Source organism: Gopherus flavomarginatus, chromosome 1 (genome assembly GCF_025201925.1).
Source record: "Gopherus flavomarginatus isolate rGopFla2 chromosome 1, rGopFla2.mat.asm, whole genome shotgun sequence".
Lineage (NCBI taxonomy): Eukaryota > Metazoa > Chordata > Testudines > Testudinidae > Gopherus > Gopherus flavomarginatus.
The window spans coordinates 72,120,588-72,144,012 of record NC_066617.1 but is presented as its reverse complement, the minus strand read 5'-3'; the positions used below and the strand labels follow the sequence as shown (position 1 = coordinate 72,144,012).

At 42.4% G+C, this 23,425-nt stretch overlaps 1 protein-coding gene across 1 annotated transcript in view; it reads right to left on the bottom strand.

Moving 5' to 3' along the window:
• Positions 1-23,425, bottom strand: part of TRHDE (thyrotropin releasing hormone degrading enzyme) — a 336,033-nt gene that overhangs the window by 110,516 nt on the left and 202,092 nt on the right. Inside the window, exon 7 of the mRNA XM_050934690.1 lies at positions 1,349-1,414. Within this exon, the coding sequence (XP_050790647.1) occupies positions 1,349-1,414 (66 nt within the window). The remainder of the gene's footprint in view (positions 1-1,348; positions 1,415-23,425) is intronic.

Below are 23,425 nucleotides of genomic sequence, written 5' to 3'. Positions count from 1 at the left end.
TAAATTTCTATACTAACAGGGAAAAAAATTCTGGGTGAATTCCTGGCTCCTTTGGGACAATGGTAAAAGTTCCAATGACTTTAATAGAGTGAGGATTTCGCTCTTCATGTGCACAAGTTTATGCCTGGAAACCCTTCCAGATGAAGGCCTATTGTCTGGGGTAGAAGATAAGGCCAGTGACCTGAAAAGACCCTTCTGGCTCCCGTGACCCAGTTATCTTCCAAAGCTTGATTGATCAAAGCCCTGCAAACTTTCTAGAAAAGCGACATTTCCTCAATGGGATTCTTTTCATTGTATATCACATTAAATACATATTTATATGACATAACCAGTGCATTTATTTAACTTTTATTTTATATTTTATCCTTCAATCCATTTTGGTTAGAGGTAGAATTACTGTGTTAAAATATGACCTGATCCCATATGCAGTTTATTTAAATTTCAAAATGAAAAGCTTACTAAGAACAGATAAGATTGATTGCTCTTTCCATCTTAGCATAATTGTATTTCAGGTGAACATCAATTTACTTTAAAGGACATTTCTAAGTAGCAGACTGCATCATACATAATTCATCAATCACAGTTGCCTGTAACATGATTTACTTAAACAGATTTCTTAACAGATTTCTTATTACTAAAACAGAAATAAAGGGAGTTATTTTTTTTTATGTTTGGTTTGTTTTAAAATGGTTTATGAAATATAACGGGATTCTGAATTACTGCTGAAAAAGTTCATCCTTGGTAAAAGTTCATCCACAGTGAATTTCTCTCTCTCTTTGAACAGAAGTGTTATTTCTTTAAACCTCTTATGAAGGCAGAGGGAGTTTTCAAAACATAATTAAGGCAAAGAGCACTCCATGTTCATCAAAGGTAAAAGTAAAACTCCAGGGTTTTGATGGGGCAGGTGGAAGTATTTATCTGAAAAATACGATTAGCTTCGCAGCCACGTATTTTCTAGTGAGATTGACATAGTTCATTTTTATTTTATATTAAAATTTAAATGTAATTGAAGCAAAGCGGCTTTTGCCTCAGCAAGCTCTTACAGTGACGGATAATCAAGTTCTTACATATCTGAAAATGATTTTCACTTGGTGATGTACACCAAATGAAAGTGAAACTGTGTGGCACTTGACACATTGAGAATTCTTTCATTTGCTGAGTGATGGCTCTGATGTTATACAAACTAATGCTTCCTATCAAATTTATCTTCAGGGATGTGATGATGTCACAACCGTTGAAAACTTTAAAAAGAGAAACACTGGCGCAAATATTTGCTTGAAAACAAACAAACAAAAAATAGCCAAAGGTTACAAATACACATAAAAAAGACAGAATGCTTTCTACTTACTTGTAAGCCAATCTGAAATACAGAGTGACCCATAAAATTAGCCAACATTCGAATTAAAGCTGCACCCTGTGGGAGACAACAGAGGAAAAGAAGTTATTGGGCTGCTTTTTCTAAATCAGTGATATATATTATCATGAAATATTCAATTTTATCTATTATTAGTCTATTTTAAAAAATATATTTCTTTAATGATGATGTTTAAATGTGCAAGAAAAGTGTTACAAAGTACATGATCAACAGAATCTTAAAAATTTCACAACATACACACACGTTACACACCTGCTGATTGGAAGGAAGGAAGGAAGGAGAGGGAAGATCATGCAATTGCCAGACAGAGGAAAATATGATTTGGAAGAGGATTGTTACTATTAATTACCCATATGCATAACGCAAACAAGGCTGAATACAATAAAGCACATCTTTTCTGCAGCTGGAGCAGTATCTACTTACACATCTCAAGCATAGAGATACAAATGTACATTGTGCTGTCCGTTACACTCATGCAATCATGTGAAGTATCACAGACTCATAGACTTTAAGGCCAGAAGCGCTCATTGTGATTATCTAGTCTGACCTCCTGCACATTGTAGGCCACAGAACCTCATCCACTCCTGTCAATAACCTAGTCCCAGATTTGGACCTTAGCGTCTAAAATATGGGGGTTAGCATGAAAACCTCCAAGCTTAGTTACCAGCTTGGACCTGGTACTGCTGCCACCACTCAAAAAATTAGAGTGTTTTGGGGCACTCTGGTCCTCCCAAAAACCTTCCCTGGGGACCCCAAGACCCAAATCCCTTGAGTCTCACAACAAAGGGAAATAAACCTTTTTCCTTCTCCCCTCCAGGTGTTCCTGGAGAGATACACAGAAGCAACCTCCGTGAATCTAAACAGAGGGATTCCACTCTCCCCGTTCCCAGCCTGGAGAACAGAATTACCGAGAGTCAATTTCTCTTCCCCCCTCACCCAGAGGGAATGCAAAGTCAGGCTAGTACATCTAACACACACAGGTTTTCCCCTGACTTCTTCCTCCCACCAATTCCCTGGTGAGTACAGACTCAATTTCCCTGGAGTTCCAGACTAAAGAAAAACTCCAACAGGTCTTAAAAAGAAAACTTTATATAAAAAGAAAGAAAAATACATACAAATGGTCTCTCTGTATTAAGGTGACAAATACAGGGTCAATTGCTTAAAAGAATATTGAATAAACAGCCTTATTCAAAAAGAATACAATTTAAAGCACTCCAGCAACTATAGACATGTAAATACAAAAGAAAAAAAACATATAACTCACTATCTGATCTCTTTGTACTTACAACTGGGAAACAGAAGATTAGAAAGCAGGAAATAGAAAAATTCTTCTCATAGCTCAGAGAGAGTCAGGCAGAAGATAAAGAACTTAGACACAAACTTTCCTCCACCCAAAGTTGAAAAAATTCTGTTTCCTGATTGGTCCTCTGGTCAGGTGCTTTAGGTTACTTTTTTTTTTAGGTGAAAGAGACATTAACCCTTAGCTATCTGTTTATGACACGCCCCCCAAATTGCAGACAGTGGGGAAGCTCACTGGCGGCGATTTCCTTCTAGAACTTGAAAATAAACAGATTAATACAACACATGCACCTTTACATATACCGCTAAGTATATAACTAACAGACTTCTACATTTTAAGAACACTTTTTAACTACTGGATTCTGGGAAACTCTTACGGGAGAGTGCATCAGCTACTTTGTTAGAAGCTCCTGAGATGTGCTGAATTTCAAAATCAAAATCTTAGAGAGCTAAACTCCAATGAAGAAGTTTCTTGTTGTTCCCCTTGGCAGTATGAAGCCACTTTAGCGCAGCATGGTCAGTTTGTAGCTGGAACCGCCGTCCCCAAACATATGGGCGTAGCTTTTTCAGGGCGTACACAATGGCGTAGCATTCCTTTTCACTGACTGACCAGTGACTTTTCCTCTCAGACAGTTTCTTGCTGAGAAACACGACAGGATGGAAGTTGTGATCTGTTGCTTCCTGCATGAGAACTGCTCCTATACCACGCTCAGATGCATCTGTGGTTACTAGGAATGGCTTGTCAAAATCCTGGGCCCTGAGTACAGGGTCAGACATGAGCATTGCTTTAAGTTGGGTAAAGGCCTTTTGACACTCATCAGTCCAATTAACTGCATTTGGCTGGGTCTTTTTGGTCAGGTCGGTCAGTGGGGCAGCGATTTGGCTGTAGTGTGGTACAAATCGCCTGTAGTACCCGGCCAAGACTAAGAAGGATTGGACCTGTTTCTTTGACCTTGAGACAGGCCACTTTTGGATAGCATCCACCTTGGCCTGCAGGGGTTTTATGGTTCCTCGACCCACCTGGTGCCCCAGGTAAGTTACTTTGTTTTGGCCTATTTGACACTTTTTGGCCTTAACAGTTAGTCCGGCCTGCCTGATGCACTCAAAGACCTTTTCCAGGTGTAGTAGGTGTTCGGGCCAGGAGTCTGAAAAAATGGCCACATTATCGAGGTAGGCAACTGCAAATTCTCCCAGTCCTGCTAGTAGACCATCTACCAGCCTCTGGAAGGTGGCGGGTGCACTTCGAAGGCCGAAAGGAAGGACATTAAATTCATACACCCCCGCATGGGTGACGAATGCTGACCTCTCCTTGGTAGGTTCATCTAGCGGTACTTGCCAGTATCCCTTGGTTAAGTCTATTGTAGAGATGAACTGGGCACGTCCCAACTTCTCCAATAGCTCATCGGTACGTGGCATTGGATAGTTGTCCGGACGAGTTACCGCATTTAGCTTACGGTAGTCCACGCAAAAGCATATTTCCCCATCTGGATTGGGTACCAGAACCACTGGAGATGCCCATGCACTGGCAGATGAGCGGATTATACCCATCTGTAGCATGTTCTGGATCTCCCATTTTATAGCAGCTTGGGCATGAGGAGACACCCGGTAGGGTGGGGTTCTAATGGGGTGAGCATTACCTGTGTCAATGGAGTGGTATGTCCGTTCAGTCCGTCCTGGGGTGGCTGAGAACAATGGGGAGAAGCTAGTGCACAGCTCCTTGATTTGTCGCTGCTGCAGACGTTCCAGGGTGGTTGAGAGGTTCACCTCTTCCACGCCACTGTCTTTTTTCCCGTCGTAGTAGACACCGTCAGGCCACTCAGCATCATCTCCCTGGACTGTAAACTGACAAACCTGTAAGTCTCTGGAATAGAAAGGCTTGAGAGAATTAACATGGTACACTCTGGGCTTTAGTGAGCAATTGGGAAATGCTATGAGGTAGTTCACAGTTCCCAGGCGCTCTTGGACCGTGAATGGCCCTTCCCATGATGCTTCCATCTTATGGGCCTGTTGCGCCTTCAAGACCATAACCTGGTCTCCTACCTTGAAGGAACGTTTTCTGGTATGTCTGTCATACCAGGCCTTTTGCTCTTCCTGAGCATCCTTTAGGTTCTCTTTAGCAAGGGCTAAGGAGTGTCGGAGGGTGCTTTGTAGGTTGCTTACAAAGTCCAGAATGTTAGTTCCTGGAGAAGGCGTAAACCCCTCCCATTGCTGCTTCACCAACTGTAATGGCCCCTTAACCTTGTGACCATACACAAGTTCAAACGGTGAAAACCCTAAACTGGGATGTGGTACAGCCCTGTAGGCAAACAGCAACTGCTGCAACACTAGGTCCCAATTATTGGAGTATTCGTTGACGAATTTACGTACCATGGCCCCCAAAGTTCCATTAAACCTTTCCACCAGGCCATTGGTTTGATGGTGGTACGGGGTGGCAACCAAGTGATTCACCCCATGAGTTTCCCACAGTTTTTCCATGGTCCCTGCCAGAAAATAGGATCCTGAATCTGTAAGGATGTCGGAGGTCCAACCTACCCTGACAAAGATGTCTGTTAGGGCCAGGCACACAGTGTTAGCCCTGGTGTTGCCTAGAGCTACTGCTTCCGGCCATTGGGTAGGAAAGTTCACTAAAGTCAGTACATATTGCTTTCCTCTGGGTGTCTTTTTTGGGAAAGGACCCAGAATATCCACAGCTACTCGCTGAAATGGGACCTCAATTATGGGGAGTCGCTGTAGAGGGGCCTTGACCTGGTCTTGGGGTTTTTCCACTCTTTGGCATACCTCACAAGACCGGACATACTTGGCAACGTTCTTGCCCATCCTCTCCCAGTGGAAGGACTTCCCCAACTGGTCCTTGGTTCTGTTCACCCCAGCATGGCCACTGGGGTGATCATGGGCTAAGCTTAAGAGCTTCCCCCGGTACTTAGTTGGAACCACCAACTGTTTTTGCGGCTGCCATTCTTCCCGGTGTCCACCAGAAAGAATCTCCTTGTATAAAAGTCCTTGGTGTATAACAAACCGGGATCGATTAGAAGAGCTGAGAGGCGGTGGGGTGCTCCGTGCCGCCACCCAAGCTTTCTGAAGGCTGTCATCTGCTTCCTGCTCAGTCTGGAACTGTTCCCTTGAGGCTGGGGTTACCAGTTCTTCCTCAGACTGTGGACTTGATCCCTCTGGAAGCGATGTAGGTGATGGGGTGGTTTCCGTTGCTGGTGAACCACTCTTCTCTGGTGCACCTGAGGGTATTTCAGGCTCAGGCTGAGCCTTTTGGGTAAGGCTGTATGTTGCTTTTGCCAGTTCTGGCTTGCTGGCGCCCTCTGGCGTTGAGTTTGAAGATGTGGTTGCACTTGCTGGTGCTAGTTGCTGTTCCAGTTCCGGGCCTGGGACTGGAGGTGCTGTGGCTGTTTCAGTGGTTGGCATGGAATTCGGGTCCATTACCTCTGTCTGGGTCTCTGGTAACACAGAGGGGCGTCTGTGGACGGCTCAGGAACAGGAATGGGTCTAGAAGCTTGCCTGGTTTGGCTACGTGTAACCATTCCCACTCTCTTGGCCCGCTTCACCTGGTTGGCCAAGTCTTCCCCCAGTAGCATGGGGATGGAATAATTGTCATAGACTGCGAAAGTCCACATTCCTGACCAGCCTTTGTACTGGACAGGCAGTTCAGCTGTAGGCAAGTCTACAACTTGTGACATGAAGGGGTAAATTGTCACTTGGGTCTTTGGGTTGATGAATTTGGGGTCTACGAAGGATTGGTGGATAGCTGACACTTGTGCCCCCGTGTCTCTCCATGCAGGTGCCACCTTTGCTAAAGGTCCACTGAGCTGTGGCCTCAATTTTACCATGTACTGGTTTTTAGGGATGCGGTACCCAAGACAGGCTTTTTAAAATTTTTTTAAGAAGGCCTCGGTGTTATCACCTGCCTTGTAGGTGGGAAATTTCCTGTGCTGTGGAACAATCATTGGCGCAGGGTTGTTAGGGTTGGCTGTGTTTTGCTTAGCCTTTTCTAATTCCATGGCCTATCGGTGGGTCTCCCTCTGTTTTTCCAACTCTCGTTGGTGGGCTGCATTGTTGGCTTCTTCTTGTTTTTGTAGCCTTTCTTGTTTGTGAGTTGCCTCACCTCTGGCCATCTGTGTTCTGAGCAGTTCTATCTGTTTTTCCATTGCTTCGAGCTGTACTGCCTCTGGTTTTCGTGACATCTTGTTTTCTTGTGTTGGGGTGCCCTCCGGTGTTTATCTTCGGAACTGCAGGCTCTGTTGCCTCCTGGGGTCTGCCTAGCAACAGTGCCTTTTTCCCTTTCTTCCTTTAGCTAATTTTTTCAATGTAAAGTAAACCAGAAAAACCACTTTATTTGCATGTGTATAGTGCTGGTAATGACTCTCAATGGGAGTGCTATTATCTGACAAAAGACCTGTTTGTCACAGCTTAATGGTTCCTTGCTTAATATGCAAGCCAAAAACTGCCAGAGAGAGCAGAAAAAAAAATTCTCTCTGGTTCCCTTTTAAAACAAAACTGTTTCTCTCTGCTAAAAAGCCCCTAGCAGAGAAAAGAAAAATATAATATTCCTACTGGCTTCTGGATTCTATCTTTCCCAACGCTGCCACTCATGTCAATAACCTAGTCCCAGATTTGGACCTTAGCGTCCAAAATATGGGGGTTAGCATGAAAACCTCCAAGCTTAGTTACTAGCTTGGACCTGGTACTGCTGCCACCACCCAAAAAATTAGAGTGTTTTGGGGTACTCTGGTCCCCCCAAAAACCTTCCCTGGGGACCCCAAGACCCAAATCCCTTGAGTCTCACAACAAAGGGAAATAAACCTTTTCCCTTCCCCCCTCCAGGTGTTCCTGGAGAGATACACAGAAGCAACCTCCGTGAATCTAAACAGAGGGATTCCACTCTCCCCGTTCCCAGCCTGGAGAACAGAATTACCGAGAGTCAATTTCTCTTCCCCCCTCACCCAGAGGGAATGCAAAGTCAGGCTAGTAAATCTAACACACACAGGTTTTCCCCTGACTTCTTCCTCCCACCAATTCCCTGGTGAGTACAGACTCAGTTTCCCTGGAGTTCCCCACTAAAGAAAAACTCCAACAGGTCTTAAAAAGAAAGCTGTATATAAAAAGAAAGAAAAATACATACAAATGGTCTCTCTGTATTAAGGTGACAAATACAGGGTCAATTGCTTAAAAGAATATTGAATAAACAGCCTTATTCAAAAAGAATACAATTTAAAGCACTCCAGCAACTATAGACATGTAAATACAAAAGAAAAAAACCATATAACTCACTATCTGATCTCTTTGTACTTACAACTGGGAAACAGAAGATTAGAAAGCAGGAAATAGAAAAAATTCTTCTCATAGCTGAGAGAGAGTCAGGCAGAAGACAAAGAACTTAGACACAAATTTTCCTCCACCCAAAGTTGAAAAAATTCTGTTTCCTGATTGGTCCTCTGGTCAGGTGCTTTAGGTTACTTTTTTTTTTTAGGTGAAAGAGACATTAACCCTTAGCTATCTGTTTATGACAACCCCCTCCTCTAATAGCACTATAACCTTTGGCTGAGTTACTGAAATCCTCAAATCATGATCTAGAGACTTCAAAAGTTACAGAGAATCCATTATTTACTCTAGTTTAAGCCAGCAAGTGACCCAGGCCTCACACTGCAAAGGAAGATGAAAATTCCCTAAGGTCTTTGCCAATCTGACCTGGAGGAAAATTCCTTCCTGATCCCAACTATGGCAACCAGTTGAACCCTGAACATGTCAGCAAGTCCCACCAGCCAGACACCTGGGAATCTTCTGTAGTAACTCAGAGCTCTCCCCATCGTGGATTTTTGCTACTAGCAGTTGCAGATGGATCACATGCCATTGCAGGCAATCTCATCATACCATCCCCTTCATAAACTTATCAAACTCAGGCTTGAAACTAGTTAGGTTTTTTTGCCCTCACTGCTCCCATTGGGAGGCTGTTCCAGAACTCCATCACTCCAATGATTAGAAACCTTCAACTAATTTTAAGCCTAAACTTGTTGATGGCCAGTTTATATCCATTGGCACTTAACTTAAATAACTCCTCTCCCTCCTTGATATTTATCTTTCTGATATATTTACAGAGAGCAACCATATTTCCCTGCAGTCTTCTTTTGCTTAGGCTAAACAAGTCAAACTCCTTGAGTATCCTCTCATTAGGTAGGTATTCCATTCCATTCCTCTGATCATCCTGGTAGCCCTTCTCTGCACCTGCTCCAATTTGAATTCACCTTTCTTAAACACAGGAGAGCATAATTGTGTACAGTATTCCAGAAAAATCCAAACAAACTCCACAAGGATTTCCAACCTCCTTTTTTGCAGACCTAGAAGACTAGACCACAATTACTGAATATTCTTCCTCCTCACTGATGCCTTGTTTCCAGCAGAAATACCTTTGCAGTTATAGAACTCGCACCTAGTAATTTCAACATCAAGCTCACAGCTTCCAAAAGCCTTGATTTAAAGACTTTCAAGAGTCTACCACAACCAGGGTGCATAAAAATCAGTGATTTCAAAAATACAGATGGTGAGAATTAAAAGAATGATTTTATTAAGTAACTGAAGGGAGAAAAAGGAGAAATGAATATAAGAGATACCTGGAATTGTTTCTAAGAAGAAGTGGATGGTTGATGAATTAAAAACCAATAGTTGTATTAGGTTACATTTCTTATTAATTATTATAAATATTTGTTTTATTATAGCGCCCAATCTCAGTTAGGAGCTGACTATGTATGGAACTATACAAACGCATAGTAAGAGACAGTTCCGCTCTGAAAAGTTTACACTCTAAACAGGCAAGACAGGAGGGTGGGAGGAAGGAAGCAGTATTATCCCCATTTTACAGATGGCAACTGATCCACCAAAAGAATAAATAACTCAGACAAAGTCACACAGAGAATCAGGAGGAAAGCCAGGAATGGATCCCAGATCTTCGTCCAGCCCCTTAATGACAAGGCCATGCTTTCTCTTGTCACATGTCCTTCCCCTACTCTGTATAATAAGATTCCGGGATTATCACACTCTGTATGTGTCACTCTGAAGCCTATTGCATCTGCAGAGTCAGTGAGAAGCAATGGAAACAGCTACAGGCATGGCTGAGAGCTCTTTTTGTTCAGAATATCACCAGGTTCCATCATCACTGGGATTTCCAGTCTGTTACCATCCAGTTTTTACGTTCTCAGCAATTTTGGTTTTATGAATTACACCCGAGTGGTGTACACCTACAAGAAGTCATGTATCTATGTCACACCAAGAGTCCTAGACCATTGTGATACCACAGGTAATTCAGCCAATCTCCACTCTGACTCTAAAGCTAATGATGGAGAAAGGAAGGATATGAGGGGGAGGGAAGGGGATACACAGAGAACCCCCAGAGCAGGGGGGAAATGGAGGACTCTGTTATGGTGGAAAAGGAGGAATGAGAGGCACGTCAGCAAAGCGAGGGCATCGGGGCCCCTGACATGTAGGGGAAAATGAGGAATAATGCTATGAGGGGAGAGGGATATGGAAGATACACAGAGCCCCTGGCATGATGGGGAAGTGAGAAATGGAGCCATGGAGGGGAGGAAATGAGTGACACACTGAACTCCTAGCATGGGGATGAGAATGGGGACCACTGGTATAGGGGGAGAGGGACATGTAGCAAAAGGGGGATTGGGGACACCCAGAACCCCTGGCATGGGGAAGAGGGGTTGCAAAGAGTCTCTGAATTAGAGGGGGATGGGAGTGTGGCACACAGGAAGCTTTTGGGTGGGGAATGGAGGGATGAAAGGAGCCCCTGGTATGTGCAATGCATTATACCCAAAGGAGAAAAAAAATGTGCAGACCTTCCAGTTATCTCAACAGCATAGTATCACTGAGTGTATGATTTTGACTTCCCCTCATTCCTGCAAGCAATGAACTGGACAGTGGATCTACATAGATTTGTACCTTCTGCGAACTCCTGTAATCCAGACCCAGACCTCCTTGCAAGTCCATAAATCAGAGACACAGATGATTGAATCCGTGCTACTGGACAGGACTCTCTTTGGAACCTGCCAGCATTACCCTTTGAATCACCTGACAGACTCACAGGCACTGCGCTCCACCATATCACTCCCAGAGCTGAGTGTGCCACATCTGCGGCTCTGCCAACCCTTTGCCCATTTGAGGAATGACATATGGAGTCTAGAGAAGTGAACTCGACTCTCTTTGCAGGGCAAAATGGCCATTTATTGATGATTTAAGTGCTTTACTCCAGGCAGTGGATGACTTGGTTCCTTGTCAAGCTGTAAAACAAATCGGTTTAACAGGTCTAGTGGAAAAAAAAATCCTTTCTCTTCATAAAAAATGTATCTATTCTCTTGACAGTAAATAACTTGACTCAGGTTAAATCAGGAAAGAAAACACTTATCCTGTTTGAATGAATGCTTCTTCACTCAGTGTGCTTGATAGGCACTTTCCAAATACACGCAAAGGCATACTACCTTGCCCCTGAGAGATTCAACTCTAAATAAGACAAAACTGACTGATAGATGGATGGAGGGTAAAAGGAACAACAATCTTTAAGTAAAATGACCAGGTGCTATATATGTTGCGATTGCTTCTACATGGACAGTCAAACCAAATGTTTTAGCCTAAGTATCTTAACCATTCAATAGCTGAAGAAAGGGCATTATGCAAGTCCGTGAGGGAACCAGCAAGCCCTTGCTGATAGATTCAGCCTGGAAGTACATGGCCTACATCTTCTAACTGGCCACAGTGGCAAAGGGAAAAGTCACAAAGACTCCACTTACAGTTATTAGTGGCACATCTAATCACTCCACATCTCAAGTGATTGAGCTTTACCCAAAGATGGCATGGAAAGTCAAAACCAGGGGACTGGACTGTTGGATCTGTCACAAGATAGACATTAGCTATATTTGAAGCTTTGTTCTTGTCAGCGAGTATGCCACTTGAAGATCACAAAAAAATCTCTTAGGGGAATGGTTCAAATAGGTACTTTGAGCTAAAATGCACCAAGTGGATTAAACACATCTTTAAAAAAGGATAGAGGTGACATATTTTGCAACTTCAGGAGCAAATTCTGTAAGGCAACTTGCTGCCTGATGTCAGGAGGGATGATATTGGGCAGACCAACAGCCAGCCCAGAATGATCACCCTCATGGTACCTGTTATTATAAACATGATTTCATTCAGTTGAGTGTTTACTAGTCCTCTCTGAAAATGGCTGAGCCACATCAGGGAGCAATATTCTGTGACAGAATAGTACAATGCAAGACCGGAATTTCTTAGTATCTGCACACTGGCTCCCCAGGTAGATCCAGCAAGTTTCTAGATCATGTTGTTTCTTGTCTTTATTTTAAGAGAAGTCTTGGTAAGGTGTTCCTTGAAAGTGAAGGTACGGTCTAGAGTGACACCTAGATACACAGATTTGGATCATGATCCGGTCTGCAGGGGCAGCTCTAGCTTTTTTGCAGTCCCAAGCATGGCAGTCAGACAGCCTTTGGCAGCATGCTGCGGGAGGTCCGCCAGACCCGCGGCTTTGGCGTACCCACCGCCGAATTGCCGCCGAATCCATGGGACTGGTGGACCTCCCGCAGGCAAGCCGCCGAAGGCTGCCTTACTGCCGCCCTCGCAGAGACTGGCTTGCCGCCCTAGGCACGCGCTTGGAGCGCTGGTGCCTGGAGGCACTGCTGCCAGTCTGTGTCTATTCAGGAAGGTAAGCTGTTGGTTGCTCTTTGTATGATATAGATGGAAGCAACTGGAAACTGTTTTTTGGTAGTAGGTTTAAGTGTCCATCTTTTGGCAGGCAGTGATGGCCCACATCCTGACAATACAAGTTTGAATGGCACAATAGCTTTATATAATAGGCCACATTCTCAGCTAGAGTAAATCACCAGAACTCCATCAACTCCACGGCAGTCAGAGCTATGCCATTTTATACCAGCTCAGGCTTTGGGCATACATGTTACCGGACAGAAATAAATTTTTTTGAGATGGAGTTAAGGTTGAGAACATGTATCATTAACTTAAGAGTAAAAAAAAAAAAAAACATGAATGTTGTATTTATTTCAAAACTAAGTACTATAAATCCAGAAAATTCAGGGTTAAGGTTACACTTAATAGAAATCTAAACATATTAAAGTAAGAAATGCATAGTTAAGACACTCAAGCAACCTTATTCTTTCTTGTACTGACATCTTGAAATAATCCCATGGTCTTTTAAGTGTTTGTGGTTCCAGATTATATTAAACTGATTTTTAAAATCACAATAGAGATTCATGTTAACTTGTCTCTACCTAGCATCATTGCAGGGCAGAGTTAAGGTTGTTAATTTAATTCCCTTAACTTCCTAAATAACCCAGATTTTAATTAATTTTAATTCATAAACAAATTAATAGATTTACTTGCAAATTTACTTGCAAATCAAAGAGTAAGCACAGGAATTTTGTGGAGAATATGCTGTTCATATGTTTTAATACAAAACAGCACAAAACAGAACTACTTTAGGTACAAAATGCAACTCAGTTCATAACCAGCACCTCTATAATACACACTCTCACCATACTGTTTACACGCACACACTAACTATGTCTATATAGGGGCTGATTCTCCATTACAATAGTTTTCTGCCAGTAAATAACTCCATGGATTTTTCTGAAGTTACAACGTGACACTGCTGCAACAAACTGGAGGATCAGAGCCATTGCTAGAGTTTGTGTGTGTTTATGTATACAGGACTGGCTCTACAGTTTTCGCTGCCCCAAGCAGCGCACTGAATTGCCGCCGTGGGCGGCGGGGGCAGTCCGTGTGCCCTTAGGGCGGCAGGCGCGTTTCCGTGGTGGCGGCGGCAATTCGGCGGCAGCTTCTATGTTTAGCTGAAGCCGTCTTGGACAGCTAAATATAGAAGCTGCTGCCGAATTGCCGCGACACGGAAACTCACATGCCGCCCTAAAGGCACACGGACTGCTCCCGCCATCTGTGGCGGCAATTCGGCACGCTGCTTGGGGCAAAACAACAGGGACTGCTGCCCCTTGAAGACTGCCGCCCCAAGCACCAGCTTGGAATGCTGGTGCCTGCAGTGCCGGTGCAAGGATGTTTCGTGACCTAGGCGAAACTTCCATCTTGCGCCCCCCTCCCCCCGCGCCCCCACCCTGAGGTACCCCCCCACGGCAGCTTCCCCCCTCTGCCCTGAGGCACCCCACCCCCACAGCAGCTCCCCACCCCCTACCTTCCAACCTGAGGCACCCCCCCCGCCCCAGCTCACCTCTGCTCTGCGCACGAGCATGAGCACCCCTTAGGCGCCGCAAGCCTGGAAGGCGGAGAAGTGAAGCAGTCACGTCGTGCTCAGGGAGGAGGCAGGGCAGGGGTGAGCTGGGGCGGGGAGTTAACCTGCGTGCTGCCCCCCCCTTACTTGCTGCAGGCGGCCCTCCCCGCACTCCCCTGCCCCAGCTCCCTCTGCTAAAATGCCAGCAGTGACCAGGGCGGCTGAAGATCCGGCTGCAACGGTCATTGCCAAAGAAAATGGCGCCTCCCAAATCCCAGTGCCTTAGGCGACCGCCTAGGTCTCCTAAATGTTTGCACCAACCCTAGATGCCTGGAGCCGGCCCTGTATGTATACATATATATCAGTATCATATCACACATAATCATGTTACCTTACCAACTAGTCTGTTATATCTTCTTGTGTGATCACAAGAAAGATTGGCTTTCAGGAGAGTTCTGACTGAGAGGGTAGTGGGCTTGTCAGCCTGCTGAGGAATGCCATAACTTGCATAGCAGGTAGTGGGGAGAAAGGTTTAGTGAAATAACTTGGAGAAGTGGACAAATGAAATGTGGAGTATGGCATCCCTGGTACAGTGAAGAGGACAGTATGATGAGAGATACAGGTGCATATGGAGAAAGAACCTGGAAAGTAAGAGCAACATACCATATATCAAAAAATTCTGTTCCACTGTAATCTCATTCAGTATTACAAATTTATGAACGAAAAAAAGCAGTAAAAGTGTCCGGGATAGCAAAATGCTCCAACATACAATAGATACCACAAACTGTTGCTATATCTGACTCTTCCATAGCATTCAAAACTAGCATTTTCCAAAATGTGGTGCAATCGGGAAAGAGAGCACAAAGGACTGGCCAGGAGGCATGAAAAGTTCCCTGAGTTATTCTCCAGTTTTGATGGATTTAGCATGTGCGCTCGATCACCCAATTTGAGAAGACAACAACTAGAATATGCTGCAGGCTATGCTAACTGCAGTTGACATTGCAAAGACTCAAGGGGAATTTGAAGGAGACTGTGGGACTCTCACTTCCCAAATTGAAGGAGCTGGCATGCCCTACCCAGGGTTCGGACACCATTCTTTAGAGACTGACAAAAGTAGACCTCCTCAGAGAAGAGCCATAGAGGAGTATATGTATGTACTCATGAATAATTATATTTTGCAAATGAACTTGAGGTAGTTAACAAGTAGTGAAACTTGGGAAGAACCCCCCTGAAATGTTATTGACAATATTCACAATTGTTTCATGGGTTCTAAATTAACTGTTTTGCAAGAATACACATACAAACACATTTGTGTGTATATGCATAACACACTAGCCCAATTTATATATGTATAAAGGAGAGACGTATTATACAGTCTCCTAAAGTTTGAGTGTGAGGAGTGGAATTGAGTAGGGTTTGGGAAGAAAGATATATAAATTAAGATGATTTTCAGAGGGCTCAGGTTTCAAATGTTTGGGGAACACAGGAATACTCACTATGTAGCAGTAGGTGTGTTACATGGTGCATTAACAATCATGAAACACAGTAAGCACAAAATGAAAATATTGCATAAATCAAATTCTAAATAAACAAAACAATCCTCTGCACAGCCTCCATATGTATAACAACAAACATAAAGAAGAAATTATGACACTGCACAATGGTGTCACTAATCATTAATTTCAGATTCTTTTATATGTGAGGTTCAATGAAGAAAAGAAGCCTGTGAACTTCAGTGAAGAGAGAGTATCTAGAGAAAGATATAGAAAGCTTCTCACATATCTCTTTCATTACAGTTCTGCCTGTCTTTGTTCTCTCCTTTGTCCACCACTCATTTTTCTCCTTCTCTCATTTTACAAAAAATATTGAAATGAGATTTATTTAATATTGTACTGTTGTACAATAGTAAGTCAGTATGAAATCAAACTTAATTAATATAGAATATTTTAAGTACTTTTTTCAAGTGCAATGGGAATCCCCCTAATTTTATTCCTTTTTAAATCATCACCCTTGAAATTCAACATCAGGGCCACTCTCCTTCCAACGAAAGTTCCTTTACAGTCTACCACACTGGCACTTCATTATCATTTCTACCATGGTAATGGTCAAGGCCATTTCAGATAAGGAACAAACACATAGGAAGACACAGTTCTTTGTAAAAAAAAAAAAAAAAAAAAAGCTCCTGATCTAACGCAAGAAGCAATGAGAGTGGGAAGAAAGGAATCAAAATATATATTCAATATACATTATGTATATTTATATGACTATTAAAAAAATAAAATCATTGCACATTAAATTCATCCCAGTACTTCTTTTCTCAAATCACCCTTAATGAACTAGCTAATTATCTGTACGTTTCATTGAAGAAAGTTGAGCAGGGATTTGGAGGAGGAGACGGTGGTGGTCTTAGCTATTACATTGAGGACGGTGATCCATGCATAAAGAGGCAGCTTGGAAGAAGGAGGAGGAGAATGGCTGGAGGAGAAGCAGATAAGAGGGTAGACAAGGCTAGAGCCAGTGATGAAGTGGAGCACCATAGTAAGAGACAAGAGCAGACAGCAAAGGAAGGAAACTTGTGAAGGGCCTTGGAGATAAGGAAAAGAAGTTTGAACTTGATGTGGTGGGAAAAGAGAGCAAAGTGGAGGGATTGAAAGACAGGAGTGATATAGTCAGAACTAAGGAATGGACCAGGAGGATGATCTTAGTTGCAGCTTTTTGAACCAACTGAAGTGTGGGAAGGAGGCTAGAGTGGTGACTATGTGAGCCTCAGGGGGGCCACAGAAAAAGAGAAAACTGTGGTAATCAAAATAGAAGGTGATAAAGGTTTGGACTATGTTTTAGCTGAAAAAGGTCAAATCTTAGAAACATTATGCAGGATGAAGGAGCAAGATGTAGGCACAATCTGAATGTACTGGTTGAGGGAGAGAGAATAGCCAATGACCCACCGGTTACAGGCTTGACTGACCGTTTTTGATGGTGGTTGCTGCCAAATTATCAAAGATGTCACTGTTGAACAACACAAATATGTGTGATTTTCTTTCCCAGGGCTCTGTTTCTAATGTAGGTCTGTACTGTAACTGGTTAATAAGAATGTATATTCAATTAGCATATGCTATGTATAATATACAGTCACATTAAAGCTCCTTCTGAGTTTTCACTCTGGCAAAGCTTTCATTTAAGTTAATCGTCTCTTATTCTGATGAAGGGAAACTGACTGCTGACATGACCAAACCTATGGATGGACAGGCGGGCACAGAAAGGAAAGATTAGATTTGTTCAATGAAGCAGCTAAAGAAAGAGTAGAGCTGACACAAATGTGTTGCCTACTCCCTTGATTGCGCTTCTAGATGTCCTGACCTCCATGTATGCCATCACCCTCCAGGGATCATGCAGGGCTCTGTAGCCCTGGTGCTGCAGGGACCCTAAAAGAACAGCTTGCAGTAGGAAGCTGGGGATAGAGTACTTACAGTTGCCTGCCAACAAATATCTAGGAAGCAGGAGAAGTGGTAAGTGTCTGTGCTGTGACTTGCTTAGCCTCTAAATACTCTGACTGAGGTATACCATCTTGGACCTGTTGACCTGGACTACAGGCTGGTGGTCTGTCACTGTTTCCCAGGCCACTGGCTGGAAAGAACGCCTTCCGCCACTGGGATGTCAAGGGAGGCACCAGCAGCATGATATCACACCCCATAGCCCCCAAAGTCATAAACTGCGGGAGCAAGGAAGTATAGTCATGAACTCTGCTTCCAGGGGAAGGGGCAGGGATTGCTCACCAGAAATCAACGATATGCCCTCAACAAAGTGGAGCCTTACCACTCAGGTTTCAGCTGTTATTATGCCTCTGCAGAGCCTAGTATGGGTTGTGAGTCTCTGACCAGACAGTGCTTGCTCAACACCAGAGTCAAGACTAGACACAGGGGGAGCCTTGTCTGAGTAAAGATTAAATAAAAATCAGTAAGAACTTCAAAACTGGGCCGATACCTTTTAAGAAATGGTTGAAATAATACTTTCCCATACAAACTGTCCTATATGAAAATTGCTTATAAAACTGAACATACAGTAAAAAGGATGTAACTAAACAAGTGTTTCTATAAGAGCTGATCATGTGTGTCGGTTGTTTAAACATGAACTTTTAGACAATTCTACCAAAAAGAAGCCTGAAGTGTTCAAAATCAAATGTGGTTTTGAATATGTGAACTTAATTTCATTTCATTTAAAGAAGTTCCTAAATTCCTAAATCACTACTTACATTTCAAAACTTTTGATCATTCTATGACCTAAAATCCATTTACAACACGAGGAGACACCACGCTGCAAAGCACTCACACAAGCTGCATGTTCATCACTCTTATTCTCTGCCTGTGGCAGATATCTAGTCTCCTAAGGGCTGTAATACTGTGAACTAATTTCAGTTGTTGCATTTAGTGTGGCAGTGTTGGTAGAATTATACATGGCAAGGGTGCACATAAAAGAGAGGGGCAGTGTTTGTTCTCTAAAGTTAATAGGAATGAATATAAAATTCAATTGAGTTATTATGTTGCACTGTAAGTACTGTATTGATTGAAATGAATCTAAGTGACAGTCACTCACATGGCCTCTAAAATGAGAGTTAGGAGAATCCTCGCTCTAATCTCTGGTGAACCCCTAGTATGATGTAAGGCAAATCAACTGATGACCTCACAATGCTGCTGTCATCACTCAGACAACTGAGTAAAATCTAGGACTACTTTCAAAAATCAAAAATTTCAATTGTTGCATCTAATCAGAGCTTTCTTGGGAAACAAATTTCACCACCCCGAAAATAGCTGATTTGTTTTTCCCCAAAAGAGAAAAGCTCCACAGTAGCCAGTCCAGCATCTCTACAATTCCTACTCTTCACCCCCACTAGGAAGGTTATGCTGAACCATATTTTATTGCTAACCCTCTGTGCACTTGGAAATTGAACCCTCCACTAATTGTAAAGAGCCCTTTCCATAGTGGTTCAGAAAACAATCCGTCTTGTCCAGGGGCAGCTCCAGGCCCCAGCACACCAAGCACGTGCTTGGGGCGGCAAGCCACTGGGGGCTTTCTGCTGGTCGTCGCGAGGGCAGCAGGCAGGCTGCCTTCGGTAGCATGCCTGCGGAGGGTCCGCTGGTCCCACGGCTTCGGCGGACCTCCCGCAGGCGTGCATGCGGAGGGTCCACTGGTCCCGCCGAAGCCGCGGGACCAGTGGACCTTCTGCAGGCAAGCCACTGAAGGCAGCCTGCCAGCCGTGCTTGGGGCGGCAAAATGCCTAGAGCCGCCCCTGGTCCTGTCTACACTCTCAGTTACAATGATGTAGTGTAGAGGCCTTCTAAGAGCCTATTAAAATGTTACCACCAAATTATGAGGAAGATGAGATCATTTCCTTGTCCCTTCTGCAAACTGCTAAATCATCCCTGACACAGATGGATTATCCCTAGGAATCAGAAAAATACTTCTGGAAAGATCTTTTTTGTTTTATTTTGATTTTGTTCCTTTGGATAAATCAGAATGTACCATGGTCACTAGCCCCAATCTCCACTTCAGATTCACAAGGTGAAAACTGTTGTACACTACCAATATACATACTGTATATTTTTTCATCAACAAACTAATTTTTTCCACCAAAAATACAGCTTACTATGCATTTATTTGCCACATGGGATTGCTTCCTTCCTTGATTATGCTTAAGATAAAGCTGTTTTGTTTAAATGGGAAACAAATTAATAAATTTCCCAGTCCTCTTCCTTCTCTCTCTGTGGTGGAAAAATAAAACATTCAAATGTCATTCTAGAGGCTTTCCCTTTAGGCTTTGCCAGTGAGAGCCCAGCCAATATCTGAAAGAAAGAAAGGTGTGATCTAGAAGGGTTAAGAAGATGCATTATGATTTATCTGATGAAATGCAGAGAAATCTGTCTGACAGAAAACCAAGAAATACAAGTCTGCCTCCAGAAACTTTGTTTGCTATCGAACAACTCTTCTCTGAAATGGATGCTGACATGCCAAAGACAGAAAAACTCTGAAAAAATGATCAGAAGATGAACTTTCATGAATACTATCTGACGATATACTTGGAAAAAGCATGTTCATACTTCCGATTTAGGGATCATGCCCACACAGGATACCTTCTCCAGATGTTACTCTCCTCTTGTCAATATCCTGCTATAAAAACACTCCACTTACCAAGTGCAACTGCACATTTTATCAGTAGTTTGTAAAAGCCTGACAGACAACTAAACATTGCACCATGCTGTGCACAAAGTACACTATACAAGTACAGCTGATTTTTTTGCACAAAATATGAAAACATAAGGCCTGATCCTGAAGTCCTCACTCAGGTCCTGTTCCATTAAAGCTCTTAAGCACATACTTAACTGTACGTTGTACTATTTATTTCAATATGACTGTTCACATACTTAAAACTAAGCATGTGTTTAAGTTACTTGCTAGATTGGGAGCCCTCAGTTCCTTGGTCAAAACTCTTCTGAAGTCAATAAGAATTTACGATGCTCAGGGACTGAGACTGTGACATAAATAATAACTACTGGATTAGGCCCATACCTTTTAGTAATAGATGTAACTTATTTTATCCCATTTTCATGTTAATAATACAGGTTGACAAGCAAAACCTCCTATAAAGGTCTTTAAATATTTTTAAAATATTAACCAATTTCAACTGACAGTGGATATTAATTTATAAACCAGTATTCAATTGCTAGTTGACATGATTTTGATATTCTATGATAGCTGTGGTTAATATTTCTTATAAAAATAAGGCATACTTTAAAAAGTAGAGATTCAAAGCATATAGTGATTTTAATGAGAAAAAGTGTGCAACTCTGTTATTTTTTAAAAGTTTATCTCACATTGGTTTACACTTTTAATGTTAAAACAAGCTATCGCACTTGTAAACCCTATAGCACAGTTCAATTTATTTTTAAAGACATATATACTCCTTCACTGTTAACTGTAAGAACTGTTTATGTGATACAAACACCTTGTATGGGACACACTGAAGAAGCATAGGTGAAATACTATGCAAAAGAGATTCCAAATTCCAAATCAAATTAATTTCCTCTTATGACTAACATGAGCATTCCTGGTAAGGATACATTTTCAAATGTATAAGGTGACAAGGTGAGCTCTGGTGAAATGTTAGTCTTAGAAGTCAGTTCTATTCCAGGATTTCAGGAATATGTTAGAGTGAACAAAATTCAGTGGGAAGCAGCCATAAATAAACATGTCCTTCAGGTGGAGTTAGCAGTGTCCTTTTCTTGTGAATATCAAAATGACACACAAGCTGCTTAGTCGGCCAGACAAAATATTGCTGGGACTCCATTTACAACAGCAGTTTTATTTAGCCTCTCCACCAAAACCTCATACCAGTCACAAGGACAAAAGCACAGTATATTTTTTCATTAAGCACCTATATGAGGAAATCTTCAAGGATCGGCAAACACAAGAGGTTGATGAGATTATTTACACAGATGGGCCATCGTTAGAGCTAAAGAACAGTATGGAATAAAGCAATGATTCTTAAACTCCACTGCATCGAGAATCCCTTCCAATAATTAAACTGGCTCTATGACTCCCAGTTTCTCAAGAGATATAAAGGGCAAAGAAATTCTGTTTAAGGGAATATCAACCTAACTAAGCTTTAGATTGTTACAACTATTTTAATTTAAAGAAGAAATGCATCCTGAGTGTTCAACATTCTACCAGCCTGCTGTCCAGAGAAGCCAAGAACAAATAAACAGCATTAGCATTTGGTGCTGCTTCAGATGAATCTGGAATTTTTCCTTTTAGTGACAGCAGAACAGAAAAGGTGATACTGTATTAGTAATAGGCCTATTCCTTCTCTAATTTCTATTAATCTAAACTCAGAAATTGACACGAGGACTGAGCTTTCAAGACTCATCAGAAAAGAGATCCATCAAGCCTTCTTCAGCCATGAATGACAAACTGAAACAACCACTGCAGTAATTTAATCAAGAAACAGATTCTCTTATTTGTTATCCCTGTCTTTCCCTGGGAAACAAAATATCAAAAATTTCAGCTGCTGGCCATCTAGTAAACTGCAGGCGGTGGGTTTCACATCACCTTGTAAACCCCAGTCTCATACAAAAGGTCAATCAAACCAAATATTTCCAAATCCCATAGCACACTGGAACGAAAGGGAATCTTTTGGATCCAGCTTTTGATTTCATCACAGTAAAGCAGAGCTTCGATACATTTCAGCTTGGGAACACTTGTGGGAGAATTCAGGCTAATAAAATATATTTCTCAGGTACAAACCACAAGAGTACATTCATTTATTACTCTAGCCTGATATGGTGGCTATGATCAAATACAACTCTCTCTCAGGTCAAGTTGACAATTGCACATCTTACTGTATAGTGAAACAAATACCTTCTGAACTGATTTTATTACATGGTCCCCCAAACAGGAGACTACATCATGTACAAATAGAGTATCACTGCTTATCTGGTGCAAACAATATTAGCATTCTCAGCATCAGCCATCATTCTTCTCATCACAACATCGATGACAATAGAAAGTAAAAGTGGGGACAGAGTGCAACGTTGTAGTTATCTTATGCCATTAATAACCTTAAACCATTCCATGTTTCTGCTGTCTATTCTGACACAGCACACAGACTCATCATATAATCAACACATCAAATAACAATCTTTGCTGGAATTCCATTGCCACATAGGATCTTCCAGAGGGTTTTTCTGTAGATACTATCAAATGCTTTCATAAAATCTAGGAAGTTAAAAACTACCTTCTTGCTGGTGTTTCAAGCCTTTCTCAGTAAGTCTTCTCAAGATGAAAATCTGCTCTGAACATGACCTATTGGATCGAAATCCAGCCTATTTTTCCCTGAGTATTGTATCAACCGGAGTTTTCATCCTATTTAAAATGATAATGCAAAACACATTTCCAGGTAGGATTGTCACCCCTCTTCAGTTATCAAAAATCCGTTGGTCCCCCTTGTTAGGCATTTTGCAGATAACACTTCTTCAGCAAAGTTTAGGACATCTCCTTTTCCCAAGCCATTCTGTATGACCTATACATGTAATTCAGCATCACTTCCCCTCTAGCTTTTAACATTTCAGTATCTATCTTATAGCCTGGTGCTTTACCATTCTTCAGTTGGTGTATGGCTTTACTTCTTCAAAGGCAATTACTTTATAGCTATGTTCACTCTTTCTTCACTTCTCTTAAAGTGCGTTAGGCTATGTCTACACCATAGGTGCTGACTCTGGGGCTGGAGCACCCATGGGGAAAATCAGCTACCCATGTTATCCTGCTTGTCCTTTTTTAATGTAGTAGAACCTCAGAGTTGCAGACACCTCGGGAACGAAGATTGTCCGTAACTCTGAAATGGTCTGCAACTCTGAACAAGACATTACAGACTTCAGCCACAGGGAAGTTCAGACTGCAGCCACAGAGTTTGGGGGGTGTCAGGGCTCTGGGCGGGG